The sequence below is a fragment of the Gobius niger genome (genome assembly GCF_951799975.1).
Source record: "Gobius niger genome assembly, chromosome: 10".
Classification (NCBI taxonomy): domain Eukaryota; kingdom Metazoa; phylum Chordata; class Actinopteri; order Gobiiformes; family Gobiidae; genus Gobius; species Gobius niger.
This window is the reverse complement of record NC_136861.1, coordinates 15,885,329-15,907,764: the sequence shown is the minus strand read 5'-3', so window position 1 is coordinate 15,907,764 and position 22,436 is coordinate 15,885,329. Positions and strand designations below refer to the sequence as shown.

The 22,436-nt window shown below is 40.8% G+C and overlaps 2 protein-coding genes across 2 annotated transcripts; both read left to right on the top strand.

Moving 5' to 3' along the window:
• The first annotated feature begins 418 nt into the window (after positions 1 to 418).
• Positions 419 to 11,190, top strand: slc4a1a (solute carrier family 4 member 1a (Diego blood group)). The gene is made up of 21 exons (XM_079564378.1): positions 419 to 605; positions 1,243 to 1,313; positions 1,415 to 1,470; positions 1,928 to 2,028; positions 2,128 to 2,174; positions 2,572 to 2,737; positions 2,942 to 3,077; positions 3,649 to 3,718; positions 3,793 to 3,835; positions 4,011 to 4,195; positions 4,328 to 4,535; positions 5,016 to 5,219; positions 5,334 to 5,482; positions 5,989 to 6,183; positions 6,276 to 6,521; positions 6,604 to 6,693; positions 7,540 to 7,706; positions 8,069 to 8,310; positions 8,654 to 8,823; positions 9,737 to 9,910; positions 10,575 to 11,190. Exons 2-21 carry the CDS (start codon positions 1,287 to 1,289, stop codon positions 10,650 to 10,652), a joined length of 2,754 nt encoding a protein of 917 aa, XP_079420504.1. The 5' UTR covers positions 419 to 605; positions 1,243 to 1,286; the 3' UTR covers positions 10,653 to 11,190.
• Positions 11,191 to 12,858: 1,668 nt separating this feature from the next.
• ubtf (upstream binding transcription factor) lies at positions 12,859 to 21,703 on the top strand. The gene is made up of 20 exons (XM_079564425.1): positions 12,859 to 13,187; positions 15,323 to 15,379; positions 15,866 to 16,038; positions 16,105 to 16,188; positions 16,268 to 16,423; positions 16,504 to 16,568; positions 16,647 to 16,773; positions 16,850 to 16,960; positions 17,046 to 17,179; positions 17,259 to 17,442; positions 17,531 to 17,638; positions 17,727 to 17,882; positions 17,968 to 18,114; positions 18,225 to 18,335; positions 18,417 to 18,508; positions 18,591 to 18,780; positions 18,866 to 18,913; positions 19,003 to 19,056; positions 19,133 to 19,240; positions 19,775 to 21,703. The coding sequence occupies exons 2-20, from the start codon at positions 15,343 to 15,345 to the stop codon at positions 19,907 to 19,909; spliced, it is 2,220 nt and encodes a 739-aa protein (XP_079420551.1). The 5' UTR covers positions 12,859 to 13,187; positions 15,323 to 15,342; the 3' UTR covers positions 19,910 to 21,703.
• The last annotated feature ends 733 nt before the right edge of the window (positions 21,704 to 22,436 follow it).

Genomic DNA, 22,436 nt, shown 5'->3' with positions numbered 1-22,436 from the left:
ACCCAATCAGTTTTAATATCATTTAATTTCTCATAAGAGATGTTGACACTTTGTGGTGAGCTTTTAATATTCATGCTTTGTGTCCTACTGGAGCATCAACACTAGTGCTAAAGTCACTCACTGAAAAATACTGTCAATTTAATACAGAAGAAAAGCCCAAGGTGCACAGAGGCTCTCACACACGGGTCAGGGAAATCCCAAGTACGTAAACAATATGACGCGGTAAGATTTTTTCCATTTGATAAAGCGCATGGAAAATTCTCCCCCTGCAACACCCTGTGCCCCTCTGCGTTACTTTGGGCCTGTGGAGGGCGGAGCAGCCCATTGGGCTGGGATATCCCTGTGTCCAGGTGCCACTCACTGATAGAGCTGTTTGTCTGTCACTTGCCCCTTATCTCTTTCTCTCTTCACTCGTTACTAAGCAACACCAGGTTTGGGGTCCCATACTGCCTCTGGTCGACGTAGTTAGATTTGGGTGTTCCCGCTTTTTTGCTGTCTCTGTCTATCAGTGCTGAAGAAGAGTCAGTTTTCTGCAGGCTCTGAGGCTCATACAGCGGTCAGGAGCTGTTCCAGGTGCTGAGGACCGGGTGGAGCACCTGCCACAGGTAAGGGGCGTGGCTCCATTCATTTTTATTATAGGTCAGTCTAGTGTTAAACCAGAGGACAGGGGGTTACGGAGGTTGAGATTGTGTATGCTCTCATGGATCTGTGAGGGAAAGATGCAAGTCTCTGTGCTACAATTTGAATAATGATGTAACTAAACTTGTTCCATTCATAAAGAAATATGGCCTTTACATTTCAATAACGCTCACATGTTTACATTTGCATTGTCCTGAATTCGTCCCTCCACATTCTGTTTTCAAGATGCATATTTTCATTGCATTTTCTTTTAAGTAATATTTACTATGAGTCAGACCAACAGAGTAATGTGGACATTTACATTTTATCTGTTAAAATTCATGAAACCTTGACGTTTTGTCATTTGTGTTTGTTGGGCCAGAAAAGTCAGTCCTTATCTGGTCTAACAGACAAACTAAAGCTGAGGCCACAGTGCTCTCAGTTTTGGCGCAGAATACTGAGCTGTAGAAATAAGAAAGTGGTTATATATGCTTAGGGTTTTTTTTTTTATTCTGTTCAAAAGATAATTCTTTGGAAACTGAAGTATTTATATCCACTTTCTTTTAAACATTATATGTAAGCCTGTATTTGCTTTTCTGTGTTGTTCATTTTCTTTGTTTTTAGGTGTTTCGGTAAAATACCTGAGTGTAGGTCAACAATTCCAGAGAATGGATAGCAATTATAACATTGATGAGGTTAGTTGGCAATATTTTCAGGCCTTCATTCTGTGGCTTTTTAAATTATATTTATTAATTAATATAGTGTTGCTTCATTATCTTTGTTTTTGTCTTTCTAGGGTAGTGACATGTCATATGAAGACAATGACTTTGCACTGCCCTCCCCTCTACAAATGTAAGTCATTTTAGTTGTCAAATTGTCTGTCCAATTTCATTCATGTTTGTACAGTCAATCTGAGGGTAACTTTTGAACCATTTCTGTAAAATAAAATATCAGTATGTGTAGAGTAGCACATACAGTAAGTAGAGTATGTGCTTGTGTAGGCCTCGAGTTGTAATATTGATAAGAGCCCACACTGATGCTGATAACATGTAGAGTATTTTGTGCAATGCTGCCCTCTGCTGGTGGAAGATAAACATTACGTTAACTGTCAATGTACCATCAGGTTATACGATCAAAATGGAAAAGTTAGAACATTTATGTGATATTTATTTCAGAACAAACAATGAATTCAATAGACCGAGGTTAAATGGAATATTTATATTAACCTTAGGCAGTTTGAGCTGTTCCATGTTATGCTCATACTTTGGCTAACCAGGCACATTTTTGCTTCTTTCCCCACAACTTAAAGGCCTTCACCTGTCAACTTTGGTGACTATGATGGAGACAGGAGAGGGACAGTGGAGAAAGGGGAACGTATGGACACTGTCATTATCCCATTTGATTCAGATGGTAGGCAAACATGTTGTCCATTAATGCCTAAGAATCTCAGCTAATAATCATTATATTAAAGTTGCAATGTCCTCATGTGTTTGTGCTGTGTTATTCCAGCCTACTTGAATGTGAACACCAATGCCACCACCAGAGGAGATGCTCAGGTTAGTTTCCAGAATAATTAGTTAAATAATTAGTTTTATCTATTCTGTCTTCTGTTTACAGTAACACACAGCCTTACTACTGTGCTTTCTTATGTTTGTATTTATTATTTCTCAATACTTCTCAACCCCTGTCCCTGATTGGACCTTTTTACACAATTGTAAACATATCAAATTTGCAATACATTTAATAGAATAAATTCAATAATTCATCGACCTAGTGGCAAATAGAAATCTAAACGTTCTGAAAGCCTCTTTTCTGGCTGCTCCATTTGCTTTTGCTATTTGGCGCCCCCTGGAGTCAAGACTTGAAACTGCTTGAGTTGAAAGTGAATCGTTAATACAGTATATTTAGCCTGTATAAATTCATAATTTGACAGTACATTGTCTGTGAGTGCAGGCATATGTGGAGCTGAATGAGCTGCAGGGGAACAGCTGGCAGGAGACCGCTCGATGGGTCGGCTTCGAGGAGAACCTGAATACAGCTTCAGGGAAATGGAGCTCCTCCCATGCTTCCTACCTCACCTTCAAGAGCCTCATCCAACTCAGGAAATCCATGAGTACAGGTAATAGTCTTTGATCATGAGTAGAAAGAAACAACAAAAATAATTACATGAAATATACAAATGTTGAACCTTTGCCAATAACTGGGCCTACGAACTCAGTCTTGTACTACCTTGCAAACAGTGGGATAAATTGATATTGTGCTGATGGAGTAGACGTGCATAGATGCAACCCCAGAATCAAGACTTAAACATTCCTCTGGTTAGGTGCCTTCATCTTTGACCTGGATGCCAGTAGTTTGTCGGGAGTGGCCGAGAAGATGGTGGATGAACTGCTAAACAAGAATGAGATTCGAGCAGTCGATCGAGAGGCGGTACTCAGGGCTCTGCTGATGAGACGCAGGTATTAAAACATGCATAATACACTTGAAACTGTGAACAGCTCCACATTGATTAAAGTTTCATTGTGAAATCCCATAAGTCCTTATAACTGAACAGCTATGACCTAGACCCTAGGCCTTTCCGTGTGAAGTTTGCATGTTCTCCCCGTGTCTGTGTAGGTTTCCTCCGGGTACTCCGGTTTCCCCTAGTATTAAGCACATGTACAATAGGCCAGGATGAATGATGTGTGCACATGAATGAATGATGGTGATCAGATGGACCGTTGGTGCAGATATGTGCAGTCGCGACAGCACTCCATTAAGTTTTCCTCAGGGGAAACTGAAGCTACATACATAGCTTACCACCACAGAGTATGGAGTGTATGTAAAAAAAAAGAAAAGAAAGAAATGTCTCATGTAAAGAGCTTTGTGACCATGTCTGAGAAAGGCTATATACAAATAAAGTTCTTCATCTTCTTCTGAAACTATTACTCATGATTAGGCCAGACTGTAGTTCATATCATGTGTTTATGTGGTTTTTTTAATGTGCATTAGCAAAAATGGACTAAGCAAACAAATGTCTCATCTTTGCAGTCAGATGGAGGCTCCCGCTGTGACTGACGGCGGTGATATTCAAATGCAGACCTTCTCTGTGACTCAGAAGGTGGATATCTGTTTCAAGTCAGATTCAGTCTAATTATTTTTTCATAATGAAGTGCCAACCTTCTTACTTTTCAGAGAGACAATTCTGACAACATGGAAGCCTCTATCGTCCTCTCAGGTAAGCTCTATTGTTGATCTGTAAAAGAATAGATAAACTAGTGTGTTCATCCAAGGACTATGTAAATAAATAAGTAAATAAGCCTACTATAGGGACCATGAAACCCATACTGAATTAATTTGTTGTGGCAAGCCCAAACAAAAAAGTGGACAGCTGAATGAATGATCTTTTGTAGGTGTTGTGGAGAATTTGCAGAAGCCCGCGGTGGCCTTCGTGCGTCTACGGGACTCTGTGGTGATGCCCTCCACTTTGGAGTCTCCCATCCCGGTCCGCTTTGTGTTTGCTTTGGTGGGACCCAGCAACAGCGGAATCGACTACAGCCAGAGTGGAAGAGCCATGGGCGCACTGATGGCCGACTGGGTATAATATTGCAATACTTACCCTTTAGTTTTGCGTGATACGTCCACCTCTATACCTGGCCTATCATTACTACTATTATAACAGCTGAAACTACAGTACTTTCTAAGTGTATATATACATTTTTTCTCACAGGTTTTCTGCCTTGAAGCTTTCCTGGCCCAAACAGACAAAGACGTGACAGATGCCATCGCTGACTTCATGGACTGCAGCATCGTCCTTCCTCCCACTGAGATCCAGGACCAGAAAATGCTCGAGCCGATGATCAACTTCCAGCAGAAAATGTTGCGTGACAGACTGCGCCCACTTGACAATCGTCTGGCCTTTGGAGACAGGCTCAAAGGTCACTAGCGATCAGAGAAAAGAAATTTAGACTCACAACATTCATAGCACACATTAAGAAAGATTAGATTAGATTAGACAATGCACTGGCACTTTTCATGTTATCCTTGAGTTTCAAGCGTTAAAACATTAAAGGGATAATATGGAGTTTAAAAATTTAATAATTAAGTATTTCCTCCCTCTACATGTTCCAGCCATGTCCTAATGTGTAGAATGAGCCCAGACCTGTTCACCACAACTGCCTCTAAAATCCTGCGCTGTCACTCAAAGCAAAAAGGTGTTCATTCGGGTCCGAAGTGCCGTCATGCACGAGCTTAATATAGAAGATGCAGTTACATGTAATACCTGAGATGGCAGTAGTGAGCATAAAATGGCCAACTTGCATCTAGCCCCTTTAAGCCAGTTTTTAGATCTTTTCGCACCAAGCTTTACACTTAAATAACAATATCATGTTGTCCATGTCACCTTTTTCCTTGTGTAGTTGACAAGGCTCCTGAACCCCCGCGGGAGGACCCCCTGGCCCGTACGGGATACCCTTTCGGTGGGATGATCAGGGACATCAAGCGGCGCTACCGTCACTACATCAGCGACTACACCGACGGACTCAACGCACAAGTGCTCGCTGCCATCATCTTCATCTACTTCGCCGCCCTGTCCCCTGCCATCACCTTCGGAGGACTTCTGGGTAAAAAGGAACAAAATAAATTAGAAATACACGAGAAAAATGAACAAGGAACAAAGGGAGAAATGTCTATACGTAGTGTGTCATTTTACCGTAACTTTACTTTCTTTCCTGCAGCTGATAAAACTGATAAGTGGATGGGCGTCTCAGAGCTCATGGTGTCGACCTGCGTCCAGGGAATCATCTTCTGCATCATCGCTGCCCAGCCCGTTCTCGTCGTTGGATTTTCCGGACCCCTGCTGTTGTTTGAGGAGGCCTTTTACGCTGTATGTCAAATTTGGACTTGACTATTTCTACTAATGCCACTAAACTACTTCTTTAAACTTTCACTACTCGAATTGTACCCTTAAAGGGACTATACGGAGTTTGTGTAGAATGAGCCCAGACCTATTCACCACAGCTGCCTCTAAAATCCTGCACTGTCACTCAAATAGGTGTTAATGCAGTTTAATATGAAACTGCAGTTACGCGTAAGACCTGAAGTGGCAGTAGTGAGTATAAAAATGACCAACTTGCATCTAGTCCCTTTAAGTAGCCAACATTTATCACCAGTATTTATATATGTACTAGTACTTATATTCATATTTAATCTAATTTTAGTCAGCAAAGATATCACTTTGACTAAAATTATGGAGAAAAACAATAGTCGACAATATTAACACAGATACTTCCATAGTACCACCTGAAGTACTACATCACCTGCTACTACTATACTACTGTATGTGACAAAATGTTCATCCATCATGCCATATCTCTGCTCACTCCATCTCAGTTCTGCAAATCCAGTGGCATAGAGTACATCGTGGGTCGTATCTGGGTGGGCATGTGGCTCATTATCATCGTGGTCATCATTGTGGCTGTGGAGGGCAGCTTCATGGTGCGATTCATCTCACGCTTCACTCAGGAAATCTTCTCCATCCTCATCTCCCTCATCTTCATCTACGAGACCTTCGCTAAGCTCGGAAAGGTGATCCCTGATTATCCCCGGACTCATTCCTTGAGTCAAAACGTACGTACTCTTCGGCGTCTGCTCATATGCATCTTCTCCATCTCTTCCAGATCTTCAAAGCTCACCCTCTGGTTTTGAACTACGATTTCTTGAACGGGACTCTATCCGACCCGTTCCATGTGATCGTCCGCAAGCACTTTGAGATCCACCCTGATGGAAACATGACCATCACAGAGAAGGAGCATGAGCGGGCGTTCCCCAACACCGCCCTGCTGTCCATGTGCCTCATGTTCGGCTGCTTCTTAATCGCATATTTCCTACGAATCTTCAAGAATGGCCCCTACCTCCCAGGACCGGTAAGTTCCAATCAATCCACCTGTCTAATAAATGCAATTTGTATTTTTGTGTACTCATAAACTGATCTATTGCTCTCTTTAGATCCGCCGTTTGATTGGAGACTTTGGTGTGCCTATCGCCATTTTCCTCATGATTTTCGTGGACATCAACATTGAAGACGCTTACACTCAGGTAAAGGCTGTGATTGTAGAATTCATGTACAGTACAAAGATTTATACCAGGGGTGTCCAAACTTTTTTCACTGAGGGCCACATACGTACAGAAAAATATGCACTCAGTAGAGGTCAGATATATATAAGTTGATATCAGTATTATCATATTAGTATTGTATTGACCTTTCAGTGACCCAGCGGCTGTACGGGTGACTAGCTTAGCGCCCTGAGGCTACTTTCCATCCCGGTGATTCCTATGATGCTTCAGGATCAGATTTCTTTCTAATTTTTGTTTTAGGGTTTCTGGTAGGTTTTTGGAATGGAATGTATATACCATGGATCGGTTCAATCAGCAGAGAAAACCTAAAAAACAATTGATCCTGGAGCGCCCTACAGGCCATTGGGATGGTTTGTAAAGGCACTATGCTTAACCATCCAAGCATCTGCCGGGTGACTTAAAAAAATAAATATGTAACAATATCAACTTTTTTTTTTTTTACATAAAAAGTTGCATAGTGCACCTTTAACTATGGTTTTAATTGAATATGCTCTAAGTAAAAAAACAGTCTTCATTACAGCTTTCTTATAATGGATTTTCCTTTATTTTATATATATAAAAAAAAACCGATTCTATTATATTTTTAGATCTGCAGCGGGCCAATTAAAAGTGGGCCGTGGGTCGCAGGTGGCCCACAGGCCGTAGTTTGGACACCCCATGGATTTTTACCATCACAGGGCCATTACAGTATGCCGCTATTTATTTTTGCTGTTCCGACTCCTCTTGCCTTCAACTCATAATGTTATTCTCATGATCCATACATACAATATATCTAGACACATGGTGAAATTAAACTGTTTTGTGCAGAAACTTGTGGTTCCCAAAGGCGTGGAGGTGACTAACCCGAGTGTAAGGGGCTGGTTCATAAACCCCATGGGAGAGAAGAAGCCCTTCCCGGTCTGGATGATGGCCGCCAGCTGTGTCCCTGCGCTCCTCGTCTTCATCCTCATCTTCCTCGAGTCCCAGATTACAACGTAAGTCATTCAGAAAGTTTACATGTCGGTTTATGAAGAACAAAACAGCAGAAAGATAGAGCGTTGGGTAAAATGGAAAAACCTTTTTTGATTGCCAACAGCCTATTATGAGTGAAACTAAGCTAAATATCAAAATATAATATCTAAAACAATGCTAATTACATATTATATATATGGTAATAGGATGGAAATAGTATGGTAATTCAGGATAATGTGGATAATGTGTTATGCAGCCGGTTTCAACATTATATACAGGGTGATTAGTCATATTACCAGGAAATACTTTGGATATGTGGTGTATTTTCTTTATTTCTTCCTTTTTTTTCCCTCCACTCTTTTTTTGTCTTGTTGTTCATTACCAGTCTGATCGTGAGCAAACCTGAGAGGAAGATGATCAAGGGGTCAGGTTTCCACTTTGACCTGCTCCTCCTGGTCACCATGGGGGGCATCTCCTCCATTTTCGGCGTGCCCTGGCTGAGCGCTGCCACCGTCCGCTCCGTCACCCACGCCAACGCCCTCACAGTCATGTCCAAGGGCCCCAAACCTGAGATCGAGAAAGTGGTGGAGCAGAGGATCAGTGGCATCGCTGTGGCCCTGCTGGTTGGTAAGTGCTGCCATCAAGTGGTGGAGAGATTAATCACGTCTCTATGTTGGCTTTACTGGAAGGATAACAGTGGCATGTGGGCTACTTTTAGTGATGCTCAGTGTTTTCTGTTTGATTTAGAGACAATTTTTTATTTGTTTAAGCATTTTTCTGGGTAAGTTTTTCTGATTTTAAATGTGTTTGTATGTGGCATATACTGTAAAACTTCATAATTTCCCATATAGTTTCATCCTTTGTTATTTGTTTTGATGTAAATTATTCATTGGATTTCTCTAAAGCTCGAAAGCATTAACGCCCGCCACACCTTTAGCTTTACTCTAATAACTTGCGTTTTTATTTGCAGGTGTTTCGATTTACATGGAGCCCATCCTGAAGATGATTCCTATGACCGCCCTGTTCGGCATCTTCCTCTACATGGGAATCACGTCTCTGAGCGGAGTCCAGATGTGGGACAGGATACTTCTGCTCATCACACCGAAGAAATACCACCCCTCAAACGCTTACGCCACCAGGGTAAACCTTTCATGATCCCCTTTTCGTCATATTTGACTTTATTTGACACTGATTTAGAGTAGTTAGGATATGGTAAATTTACATATGATTTGCAGTGGTTAAGTGAATCATTTAGGGAGAGAGTTAGGCAACATATATATTGAATATTTTTCAACACAAGTTTTGTAAAATGGTATACCTCGATGGTGCGAGTCAGATGAGTGAAAAGTCAAGTCACTCAATTGGGATAAGTGTGACATCATATCACACACAATAAACAAGCTCCTTCGGGGTCCAAACTGTACAAAGTTCCTAAGACAAACCTTATCTTAATCTTCTTGTAAAAAAAACACAAAACCACAAAAATATAGGGCCTAAAACGGTTTTGCATTTAATTGTGATAATAATAGTTGTATTTCTCTAGTCACAATAGATATGTTCTTATATTTGAAATAAGCCTTCAAAAACCTGAGAAAATGTAAGATAGGATTATATGGGACTTGTATGTAATGTAATATCCCTGTGCTATCAGAACAGAGCCTTGTACAAAGCTCTGAGGCAGCTTAAAACATACAAAATCCCATTACAGTGAATAGGCCTCAAGATCCACTGGACCCAGAAGTACAGTGATGACATCATAACTTAACAGGAGAATATGGAAAGTTGAAGAAAGTGTATACATATCCTCTTTACCAGGATGCCATATTGTAGCTAACTTCACAGAGGCCACGGACAGGAGATCTCTTTTTCCAAAGCCATCTAGTGCAGTGAGTATGACCTACAGGGCCAGCGTCCATGTTAATGCTGCGGAATTGCTTTTACTACATTAATGCTGTGAAGGAATGGGCCACAGTTTGCCTCGTACTGAAACAGTTGGACCCCAAGGTCAAAAAACTCTCCATTTTTACATGAATGTATTTTTGTGTCTGTGCAGGTGTCAACCATACGGATGCACCTCTTCACCCTCATTCAGGTCATCTGTTTGGCCATTCTCTGGATGGTGAAAATGAGTAACTTCTCTTTGGCGCTGCCTTTTGTGCTGCTGCTCACCATCCCCCTGCGCATGTTCATGACGGGCACTGTCTTCTCCGAGCTCGAGATGAAATGTGTAAGTACTCACAAATGATACTCAAGTGAAAGGCTATTGCCACTTGATATACTATATTAATTATTCCTTATTTCTTTTGACTTTGCTACTTTTAAAAGTGCAGAACAAATCTACTACCAAATTCTACTTGTCCTCATCTCTTCTAAGTTTACATATTGGCAGGAAAATATAAACTGCTATGTAAAATGTCTGCCACTACTACGATCGCAAGGGAATTTTACTAATATGGCTTTACAGGCTGTGCTTTAAGTGGCTCAAAAAGTGACAGTACTGGCTCTGGCTCAAGTAGGGGGTAAAATGAGGTGCGAAGCTGATGCTATAGCTCATACTCCACATAATGCATGGAAAAAAACTGAATCAGCATTTGTCACTTTTATATCTCCAGTCAGAAGCGAACTTTCTTAAACAAATAAAACATGTAGTGGTTCTCAGAGAAGTAGTGGTTGGCAGAAGAGCACCCGTGCACACTGACCCACTTAATGCACTGTCTACCAATGATTCTTGTTCTGGTTTAGTGGGTCTGTCATTGCCGATTTTCCCACTGCTTCTGCAAATGCGAAATAACTTACTCAGTTCGCATATAGTTTTGCTTACTGATACTATAGAAATACCAAAACAGCTCCAAATTCTCCCATATTGATTGCACATTTTCTTTGTGCTGCAGTTGGATGCTGATGACGCCAAAGTGAAGTTTGAAGAAGAGCCAGGAGAGGACGTCTACTACGAGGCTCCTCTGCCGTAAACTCAAGTCAACAGATAAATTCATCCTTTGCATTTTTATGTGAATCAAATTAAGGACTATTGAAGTTATTACAAGTATTAAATGTAAAGTGCCTGAAGTATTTAAAACATTTTAAGATTAGATGAATGCAGAGTGAAGTAGGATTCTAAAACTTCAAAGTTGGAGCTACTATAAATACCATAAAATGCTAATTCTTTGTTTTTTTTATATCTTAGTCACCATGGGGCATAACAAAGTTGTACACAAATGACCTCTAGTGACAATAGAATTGGGTGTAAGTTATTTAATTTGAAGTATGTGAGCCTATACTTATCTTCTACGCAGAACTTAGTGTTTTAAATTGTGTTAAATGCTTTGAATTGTGGTGAGCTGTTCTTATTTGAAGCCTTCTCTTATTGTGATGTTATTGTGATGACTTTATGTCTTCCAGAGTGTACGGGCTTTAGTAGTTTTATAGTTGGGTAAGACAGGACTTGACAAGGACATGATCACTTTGTTTGGATTGCTATCTGTGCGCTTATGACACTGTACATGCTCATTTACATTTTATTACAATAAAATATGTTTAACTATATTGCTGTAGTGAGAACATCCCAAGCACACATCTCGCAGTTGCTTGTGTTGATCTTGAGAGGAGGGCCAAGGAGGGACTTGGCTCTGCCAGTAGGAGGCATGATGCATTCAGGGTCATAACGGAAATTCAAGCTTCTTACATGAAAACTGGAGAAAGAATCAGAAAGAACCTTATAATAGTGTTATATTACTTTGTTGTATTACTTGGCACAAAACAAAAGGTGAGGGTATTTGCGAGATATGGCATCACCGGGCAACTAGTACAAACACAATAACCCACGTTATTGTATGAGATTCAATTATCCAACGTGATGATGAGAGATAGGGAGATTAAAATAAATGCTAGAAGTCAGTTTGCCATAAAGTATTATTTTCATGTTGGATGGGCCAAGTGTGCTCGAGAGTGCAAACTGATGCAGGATGTAAAACAGACAAATATAATAGAAAAATACTCTTAGCATTTATTAAAATGTCTCAAAATTATATTAATACAGGTACAAATCAGCGATCCACCTTAGCAGCATTTTACAATTAGATGATTTATTGCATATTGCGAAAGGCCTGTCACTAAAACATGAACATGTACAATAGAGGCACCAGGACTCCCCGGGAAAAAATTCTGAATGATCTCAGTGGGACTTCCAAAGTTAAATGAGGGTCAAGTGAATAAAAAGTGCTTTAGTAAAATATAGCCTAAAATACTAATATAAGAAAGTATATCAAAAGTATAACACTCATTATATATATATAAAAAAATAAGTTCTATCACTGACGGTACAAGCAAAATTAGGTTATCACAGTCTGAAAAAGACCAATTCACAGATTGCCCAGTGGGTCATATTCAGACGTGCGCCTGCTGGAGGCTGATATGTCAGGAACTGTAAAGTCACGCCTGTCAGCATCTGTGTTGATTACTGCCATGTAATTTCCAGACTAATAACCCATTATTCTGCTCACATTTTGGAAGCTTAAGAGTTTCATTAAATGAAAGAAACTCGTATGAAAACACGGAATAAAACAATAACAATGAACTTTGATCTGAAGACACAAATACGTCATTTGATCCTGTATGGTGCCTCCACTGTGCGGGTTTTGACGTTATGACAATAGTCATTATTTTTTAAGGCTGAGTGAACGATGTCCAAACGTCCCACCGCATTAGAAGGCAGCGCAGAGCAACAAGGCCCAGTGCCTGAAAGTCATTTGTTTTCTCTGGATAGGACGGACAGGATTGGACAGCCGAGGTATCCGCCCACAAACACACAAGGTGGAGTTGAAAAGAAACAGCATGCAGGAGGGCCAAAAATGAAGCTGTCAAGCCAAACCGCGGCTCACTAAGTGCAAAAAGAGGCTTAGCAGCCTCGAAAGGCACTGAACTAGGCTATTGCACTACTGCATTTTAGTCATGCGACAGTAGTAATGCTGTAATTAAAGCTACATATATTTGCGTAATAAATGTGTCTCACTGCGATACTTTGACAAATTATTAAATGCTTAACAACTTTAGTCTACTCTGGCACCATTAACAAAAGTGGATAAAGCATGGCGCCGAAGTGTGCACCACCATCACCACCAGCGGCTGCGCTCAGGAAGGGGAGCGACACTGCTGCTGCTGCTGCTGCTGCTGCTGCTGCTGCTGCTGGCGCATCGGAAAAAATGTGGATCATGCCTCGGCGTAGCGAAATGGTTGGCTGGAGAGAGAGGAGCTGCTGCGCGTTGAGTGGAGGGATAGACGAGGGCGAGAGAGATGGAGGCGGGGGGGAAGGAGCATCTCTGCGGGGACTGGAGCTCGGGACGGACGGCGCAGTGCTGGCTATCGTTCAACCCTCCCCTTCCTCCACAACGACGAGAGCCTGGTAGAAACAGCCCGAGCTCCGCCGCTGCGCACTCGGTATCATAACACACAAAGAGAGCGACTGGTAAACTAAACAAAATACTGAAAGAAACCAGGGAAGTTTCACAGTAAGTCGTGTTTTGCTTTTTATTTGTAATGCTTTTGCCCGCTTTGTCCTGTCGGGGAAAGGCACACACCGTGGAAGGGGAGCACACGGGGTCGCCATAGCCGGAATTCACGTCCTCTAGCGCGGGCACAAGATTGAGCGCAAGTCCGGGTGCTTGACGCGTCATTTTCGCTGAAATATCAGCCAGTGTTTACTCCGTGCTAATTTTCATAATCGAAACTCGGGCACGTGTGCTTTTTTGTCGGTTATATGCGCGTGGAAACTCGTGGTGTTTTCCGCGCCGAAAGCTCCATGCGGCTGCTGGCGGAACAACCAGCCGCCGTTCTCGGTCAGCCATCAGGGATCTCGGTTTAATATCTCACCGCGTAGAGACTCGCCCTCTCTCACCCCCTCTCTGACTTGCCCAGAAGAACCAGCGGAGGACCGCGGAGGACCGAAAACCCGCCTTCCTCGCTCTCCTTGACGCGCTTTTGGACCGAGGGGTGTCTTGTCTGATACGCCCCGGCTGTGGGTTCAGGCACGGTTTTCTCAGTTTGCAGTGCGCCATTGGACCTTGGCACGGTAGGTTTCCTTCTAGAGCTGAGCTTGAAGCATGGCGGACTGGGGCTGTTTGTCGCGCCAGTGAAGCCACTCAGCCGCGGATAAGCGTCTCTCTCTACAGCCTATGCAAAAAAACTGACCTGTATTTTCGCTCGGATTCGTAAGAAGAATCAAGGGGTATTTTCCTTAAATATCTATGTCATGTTTTTTTCTTGTCAAATGTTTTGTCGTGTTTTCTCCATTCCTCGCTTCACATCCTGCTGAAGCCGTTCATCGTGACACTATTTCGGGCAAAGCTAAAAGCCGTTTACGACCGTTTTTGACGTTAACTGACGCGTTGCCTACCTTTATTTATTTTTTTTAAACGTTTTCCAAACATCATTTTAAGTAATATCACTTAACGTATTTTTGTTGTGTACATTTTTTTTCTGTTGTTTATATCCATATGTTTCAAAAATGTTTTTATTAAAATGTCGCTAAAATGCCTTTACAATGTTGCCAATTGTGTTGTTGGATTATAATTTGATCGAAAAAATGTCGAAATCCGTGTTAAAATGTCGGTAAGTCATGCGGGAGACACCATGGTGAGCTGGGGCTATCAAGGACACCACGAACAACAAGCAGCCGCCATCATTACAGCACAACACGGCTACGCCTCGCTGGACAACGCATAGCCTTTGCACATAATGTATAGCGCTCAGAAAACGCATATTCGACCAAATTCACTCAAACCAGTCGCGGGTTGATAAAAAACGGTCGTGTTTTGTCCCAATTTCCTCGCCCAGACCGAAGAAATGGACAAAGAAACCACCGTGGGTTCGCATGGCGGAGTCAGATTGGCGTGTGTCGGTGACGAGGCCCCATATGCCGAGCAGTGAGTGGCGCATTGGCTGCAGTGCTTCCCATCCTCCATCTCACTCCGTCGGAGAGCTAAGCAGATCCCCCCGTCCGTGGTCAGCTGGTCGCCTACAGCTGCCTGTCCGTCTACGTCCATTCGCTTCCTCCTTCCGTGGATCCTCCCCAACCACCGCTCCGGCAGAAAATCCTCCATTACCGAGCGGACCGAGCGAGAAAATGGTCGCTGCTCTCCGTTCGCGATAGTTTTATTGTGCAATAAGAGTAGTGCTAATGCGCCAAATTCCAGATGGCACTTCTTTTTTTTTTTTCGCTCGACGCACACTCTCCCGTTGTCGTAGCTAGTTACTAGTTGAAGCCCTCTGCAATGTTATTTGAGATTTGAAGCCGTCACAAGCAATAGCCTATGCCTCACCATGGAGCGTAAACGTTTAAGGGGCGGTGTAATGAACATAAACCATTATGTCGAAGCGCAGGCGAAATCAAGGGCCAGCGCACATCACAGAACAGCACTACTTTTTGTAAGACATGAAAGAAATGATCATTAAAGATGAAAGAAAAGAAAAAAAACTTTTTACTGAAACATTTTTAGATACACTTGCAACTTAAAGACACCTTGAATATTTAATTTTACATTAATTTACACAAAGAGAAACTTAAATACAAAGCCTTTTTTATGCAATTTTATTTGATTTGGTGTAATAACAATAATAATGTAATATTTTGTTTGTTTGTCTATAGTAAGAAAATTACATCTACAAATGAATGGAAACATGGAGGCTGCCGCGCAGGACCAAGGTTAGTTGGGTGTTGTCCAGTTAGTGTAAATGAAAGCAACTTTGTCACATTGCCCATAATATTTCGACAAAAATGTAGAAAACACTAGGGCTGGGGCGATCCACTTTTGTCACAATCCGATACGTATCACGATACGCGGGGCCGATCCGATACGTACTTATACAATAACTAATTATGATTTGTAATATGTTTACCTCAAATTTTGTAAAAAGAAAACAGTCACGTGTCCAAAGTTTATAAACCCAATGCCATTTGACAGTCTTTGAAGTGTTAAGATCAAAAAAATGCATTAACACAAAATGTAACAAAGTGCTGTTCCTGGAAAACAATCCAATTTGCAATCCAAATCCGATCCGATATTTTGTCCCAGCCCTAGAAAACACCTCTAATGCTTTTGCAATGTGAAGACAAAAGCTTGTTTTACATCTGCCATTGTCTTGAGTAGACAGAGTACATAAAACCATAATATGTGGTCTTTGTGTTCAGTGTGGGCACAGGATGACCTCCTTAAACTTCTTGATGCGATGAAAGTAGCTCTTCCTCAGAAAGACCTGACCAAGTACAAAACATCGGAGTCCCATCTCGATTGGCAGAAGGTTGCTTTTAACTCCTACACTGCAGACATGTGCAGACTGAAGTGGTTAGAGGTCTCAAAAGAGGTGAGTCAACTTTTTAACACTGTTGTATTCTGTCATATTGCTAATCATTATGCATTATGTTTTTAGATACGCAAATTCAGGACCTTGACGGAGATTATAGTTGATGCTCAAGAATACATAAAGAATCCCTACAAGGGAAAGAAATTAAAGGTAAATTCAGTTCAATCATTACACATTACAACCCCAAAAGTCCTTCTTTTTTAAATGTTTCATTATATTTTACCCACAGAAACATCCAGATTTTCCTAAGAAGCCTTTAACCCCGTACTTCCGCTTCTTCATGGAAAAGAGAGCCAAGTACGCAAAGTTGCACCCTGAAATGAGTAACCTAGATTTAACAAAAATCCTCTCCAAGAAATACAGGGAACTCCCAGACAAAAAGAAGGTATGAAGAAAGTTTGTTTGTTTTATCAAGGTTTATGAAACAAAATGCAATTGATCATTTGCTTCTTTTTCTTTTTCTAGAAAAAATATGTGGACGACTTTGTCAGGGACAAAGAAATGTTTGTCCAAAGCATGATGAGGTTCAGGTGTGTTATCTAAGATTAAACAATTGAATAGATTCTAAAGTTATCGCAAATGTCTTACAAGTGCATTTTATAATACAGGGAAGAACATCCTGATCTGATGGAGAATATGACTAAGAAGGCTTCAAATGTTCCCGAAAAGGCCAAGACGCCTCAACAACTGTGGTACAACCATGAAAAAAAGGCCTTTCTCAAGATTCACCCAGACGTAAGTGATTTTATCATTGGCCATAGATGCCTTTGTTACTGTATATTTACAAATAAAAAATCAATATGTCTTTCAGGCGACCACAAAAGACATTAAAGATAGCCTGGGCAAACAGTGGACACAGTTGTCTGATAAAAAGCGACTTAAGTGGATCACAAAGTCTTTGGAAAATCAGAAACAATATCAGGTATAGGCAAGGAGTTATGTTGATAACTTTAAATAATGCAAGTTTATTTAGTTTTTTTATTAATTTTTTATTACAAACACTTTAGGTGACAATGCGTGAGTACATCCAGCAGCACCCAGAGTTAAATATGACCCAAGAGGATATTTTGAAGACAACACTGACAAAAGCTGAAAGGCATTTGAAAGACAAATCCGATGGTCGGCCTGACAAACCCCCACCGTAAGTTCTAACCACACGAGGCACATGCCAGATCTAACTGATGTGAATACATGTGTGAATAATCCTTTTCTGCCTCCAGAAACGGGTACTCGATGTTTTGTGCAGAGCTGATGTCGAGTATGAAGGATGTTCCCAGCACAGAGCGCATGGTCATGTGCAGCCAGCGCTGGAAAATGCTGAAACAGGGAGAGAAAGACGCCTACCAAAAAAGATGTGAACAGAGGAAGAAAGAATTTGAAATCGAGATGCACCGGTTCCTCAGTGTAAATGGAAATTATTGTGCCTTCGCAATTTTGATTGGATTTTTCTTTTTTCCAACCTTGTATTGACTAACTCTTTCTCCATCTACAGACGCTGTCAGAAGAAGAACAGCAGCGGGTCATGGGTGAAGACAAATTCGGGTTTAGGAATCGCAGTGGAGCCAGCAGCCCGGCTTCAAAAAAGAAAAGCAACGCAAAGGTAATTTGTACACTTGGACAAATTGGCTTTTTTTTTACAGAAGTCGTAAGGTATGTTTTTATTCAGCTTTTGTTCTGTAAACTCGCAGGTCAATGCAGAGAAACCCAAAAGGCCAATCTCGGCCATGTTCATTTTTTCTGAAGAGAAACGTCCAAAACTGCAGCAGGAGCGGCCGGACCTGGCAGACAGTGAGCTCACACGTCTCCTGGCACGAATGTGGAACGAGCTGCCTGATAAGAAGAAGGTAATGAGTTGGCACAAAGTAAAAAAAAAAAAAGTATTTTAGGTTTAACATTTCAGTCATAAGTCTATTTTTTGTTTTGTTTCAGGAAAAATACAAACGCTTAGAAGCAGTCCTAAAAGCAGAGTCAGAGAAGGAGAAGAATGTAGATCGCACTCGTCTCCCTGATCCGCCCAAGACTGCACAGGACATCTGGCAGCAGAGCGTCATCGGGGACTATGTCGCCAGGTTTAAGGTAAGGTGCAAGTTTGTTTCCTCATTTTCTTTCTTTTTCCATTGTTAATGCTTATAGAAATACTTAAATTTAGTGGTAAGCTCACGATAAAGCTACATTTTGTTCAACAGAACGACCGGCCAAAAGCACAAAAAGCCATGGAAGCCACTTGGAGCATGATGGAGAAAAAGGAGAAAATGATGTGGATCAAAAAGGCAGCGGACGACCAGAAAAGATATGAGGTGAGACAAATTCACTGCATGTCATGTTTAGAGAAGACTTGTATAAGCACATAATAATCTGACTTGCATTGTCGTCTACAGAGAGACTTGTGTGAAATGCGTTCTCCTACTGCAGCTGCCATCGCCTCAGGGAAGAAGATGAAGTTTGAGGGTGAACCCAAAAAGCCTCCATCGTAAGTTCCTATCTCAGCAGCAAATGTTCCGTTGAAAATTGAAATGAAACCAATCACTGATTGTGTTTTTCTTTTCCTTTAGAAATGGATATCAAAAGTTTTCTCAGGAAATGCTTTCTAATGGGGAATTGAACCACCTCCCAATGAAAGAGCGAATGACCGAGATTGGCGGTCGCTGGCAGAGGTTACCCCTGAAAGATAAAGACCGCTACAAGAAAATCGCTGAAGAGAAACAGAAGCAATACAAGGTCCTGCTTGAACAATGGCTTGCGGTAAGACTGCCTAGTAACCATATCAGTTAAAACTATTGACCTCAGTGTTGGTTATGGCCTTTATAATGACTATGTTTTTCTGCAGAGCTTGTCGTCACAGGAAAGAAATACATATCGAGAGTACAACTCACAGGTAAACACTTTGTGAAAGTACTTTTAAAGAACATATGGTGACCAATAACCATGTATTTAATTAAATGAATGCCTTGTTTTTTATTATAGAAACGCAAAAGTACTGCGAAGCCTGCGGGGCCCAAAGCCAAAGCACCGAAATCAGTGAGTACCATAACATTTGTTTAGCTCAACAAAGTTTTATGCTCCTTGTTCTTAATTAAACCTGTTTTTATCTTAGGAGACTGAAGAGGAGGATGAGGACGATGACGATGAGGAGGATCAGAAGGACTCCTCTGACGCAGACTCCTCCAGCGATGATGATGACGACGATGACGACGATGATGATGTAAGAACCAAAGACAAAGTGAGGAAAAACTTTGCTGGTTCTGGTTGTGAATAAATAGTTCTATTAGGAATGTGATTACGGTATATTAAAAAAAAATATATATTATAATAGTGGTGCAGTTTGCAGTATTTGTATGGATTGTGTCCTCGTTATTCTGAGCACTTGATGAAGCTTAATGCAAAGGATAAGCACTGACAATTGGCAAAGGATAATGGTGCATTTTATTTTTGATATTGATGACACATGTAAAGACATTAAAACGTGTGATTTTGCCATGTAAAAAATATAGAGCTCGAGATTGTGTCATCAAAACCGTTAAGATTTCTGGGATTCCTGGCACATTCCATAATAATAGTATTTGCATAGAATTATTTGCACTGCATTGCAAGTATTCATCAGTAATGATCTGGCTTGTATCGATATGGAGCATTTCCTTAGAAACAATACATTAATAATATTCCATCCCAGTATCTATGGTGACAATATTTGCAGTTTTTTAATGCTCGAACTTAAGAAAGGTGTTTTCTTGTATAGCGAGACGATGACGACAACGATGAGGATGACAGTGACGATGACGACGACGATGATGAGGCAGAGGACAAAGAGAACAAGTCCGAGGACAGCAGCAGCGAGTCCGGCTCAGGATCCTCAGACTCAGATTCAGACTGACCCGGACCAAAAGAGTCCCATGTGAACTAAGCAGCGCTGAGCTGAGCCAGGAGTCCAGGGAGCTCTGCCACCGTGCCAACCCTGCACTCCTCCCACCACACGAGGGCGCCCATCACTGCCCCACCGTTGTCTCATACTCACTCACATATTCACTCGATGTTGCCGTAATTTTTGCCCCGAAAGGAGACCGCCCTGTTAGTCCAGTTTCCTTATCCCCTAATGTGACGGTAATCCGACTGCTCGGGCCTGTGGCGTCAGGCCAGAAGAGGCATCCCACTGGTTTGGTGATGCATGAGCATTTCTGGTTTCAACCTGGTTTCAGTTGTTAAGATTAGAGTTTTAATGTTTGGGGTTAGTTGCCCTGTAGTTTTATTTCCTTATTCTGAGAAAGAGTTGGACACAGGTCGGGCGTGATTAGTGAACAGGCTTCATGAAGCCGTAGATCACTTTAGGGAGGGAGGGTGTGCGGGGAGACTGAACAATTGCACTCTTCAGAATGTTTCCTTTAAACCTTTTTTTTTTTTTATGTAGATTTTATCTCTGTTTATATAACGGTGGTATTTTTCAGGAAAAAAAATCAAGCCATTATGAATGTTTTTCTGTTGCTGGAAAATCTCAAAACCTGTTACATGTTCTCATTTCAAAGTTAGTGTCTGCATTAACTATTCAGTCGTGATGAAAACAACAGCTGTGTAGGTCAACAACGAAACAAAAAGCTGTTTCAAACTGTAAAAAGTGCCATCCATTGTTGTACCCAACTTATTGTGCCTTTTGTCATTGAAAAGTACAAAAGGAAGTGGTCCCTTTTATTCTACTGTTTTAGACGGTAACAACAATTAACTGTTAGCTGAATATTTGATACAGACACAGCTCAGTTCATTGCACCTTGAATTTAGATTCACTTGTCAAACTCCATCTTGGGCCTAAAACTGTTTGAAATACACCAACTGCAGGATGTTTGTCTCTGTGTTTTTATTACTGTACATTTGTTGATTGATCGTTGTTGTTTTACCTTTTTGTGCAGTTTGTTTTCATTTGTGCTCTGGTCTGAAGTCATTTGCGGATGCTGAGTTGAATCACTTTCATTGAATTATTTTTGTTATTTAATGGAAGTGACCATAATCCAAATGTGTTTTGTTGGATCTTATACAAAAAGGCGTGCACTTATTGTAAATGTGTGTGTACATATGAGGGTGTGTGAGTCTTTGCTTTAATGTGTGCCATTTTTTGCTGTTGCACATAATGTGACTACAGCGTGCGTGTATGTAATTATGTTATCGGACGTCCGAGCAACACCACGAATGTAATTTTTTCTTTTTTCCCCAAAGTTCTGCAAACAGTTTTTCTTCCTCAGTGCTGTCGTTTTTTTTTCTGTTCGTCTAAATACTTGTGTGTGGCAAGACATTTCCAGTTGCATAGGCCTGTACGTGTTAACATTTTTCATCCACTGACTTTTTGAGCTTAATCTTTATAATTTGACCGAAACAAAACCAGCGTGGACTATTTAAACAATTCATAAAGGAGGTGAAATTGCTGTAGTTTATACTCTTATCAGGAACTGAGGGAACTGAATTGCCAGATGTAATTACTGTAAATACTGTTTTTGTATTGAGTGCTCATTGTTTTGTTTAGTATTTCAGTTAGGCTTTCCGGTTAATTTGCCTGTTTCTGTTGTTTCAGTTTATAGAAATATCTCAGAGCAAAGCTTTACAAGTTTGTACTGCAGATCATTTGACAAAAAAAAAATTGATGTTTTCTATAGCTGAGGGAGTTCTTATGTCCTTGTAGTTGAAGTATTTGGGCAAATAAACATCTTGAACAGCTGCGGATTTGCTTTTTCCCCTCCCTTTTGCTATTTTTTTAATTTTATTTCTGTCTATTTGAACATAAGGCTAATGCTCGATCTGGTAGTCTACAAGTGGTGTTTAGGGTAATCTGCAATTGTAGAGTTTATAAATTGTAATTACAGCAAATTTCATTTAGGCATTAATAGTTATGCGTTTAAGATTGGTATTTTCTAAGTTTTTTTCTGTAACTGAGAATTTAACTTACTAGTATTACTAAATAATCACTAATAAAAAAACTTTAATTGTAATAACTACTTACAGTAACTCAAGTTACAAGTGCATTTTAATGATTTGTATTGATGTATGAATGAAAAGATGCCAAATCCCCCATATAAAATGCAGCATGCCAAATCAAGTTGATACTGATGTAAAAGATCAGCAGTTGCGTACAGCTAACATTGTCAAAACGAAACAAGAGAACGGGGAAAAGCGAAAGAAAAGGAAACCTTTGACTGCACTTTTGCTCTGTGGCATTATTGCTATTTTCAGTTTATATTTTGCCTAAAGTAACGCAGAAGTAACTCACAGTAGTGTTACTCGGCTACATTTTTGAAACAATATGTAATACAAACATTACATTTTTAAAGCTGTAAGTACAAATATAGAATATATTACAATTTAAAAGTGACTTGGGGGTGGGGGGAATATAATTCAAGGCACTAGTACATCTCATAAAAAAA

Bases quoted from the DNA above. Each gene is read 5' to 3' on its own strand.
- slc4a1a (XM_079564378.1), top strand. From the start codon at position 1,287: ATGGATAGCAATTATAACATTGATGAG. The intron at 3,078-3,648 runs GTATTAAAACAT...TCATCTTTGCAG, and splicing joins GCTCTGCTGATGAGACGCAG to TCAGATGGAGGCTCCCGCTG. The intron at 4,536-5,015 runs GTCACTAGCGAT...TTCCTTGTGTAG, and splicing joins CTTTGGAGACAGGCTCAAAG to TTGACAAGGCTCCTGAACCC.
- ubtf (XM_079564425.1), top strand. From the start codon at position 15,343: ATGAATGGAAACATGGAGGCTGCCGCGCAGGACCAAG. The intron at 16,424-16,503 runs GTATGAAGAAAG...TTCTTTTTCTAG, and splicing joins AACTCCCAGACAAAAAGAAG to AAAAAATATGTGGACGACTT. The intron at 16,774-16,849 runs GTAAGTGATTTT...TATGTCTTTCAG, and splicing joins TTCTCAAGATTCACCCAGAC to GCGACCACAAAAGACATTAA.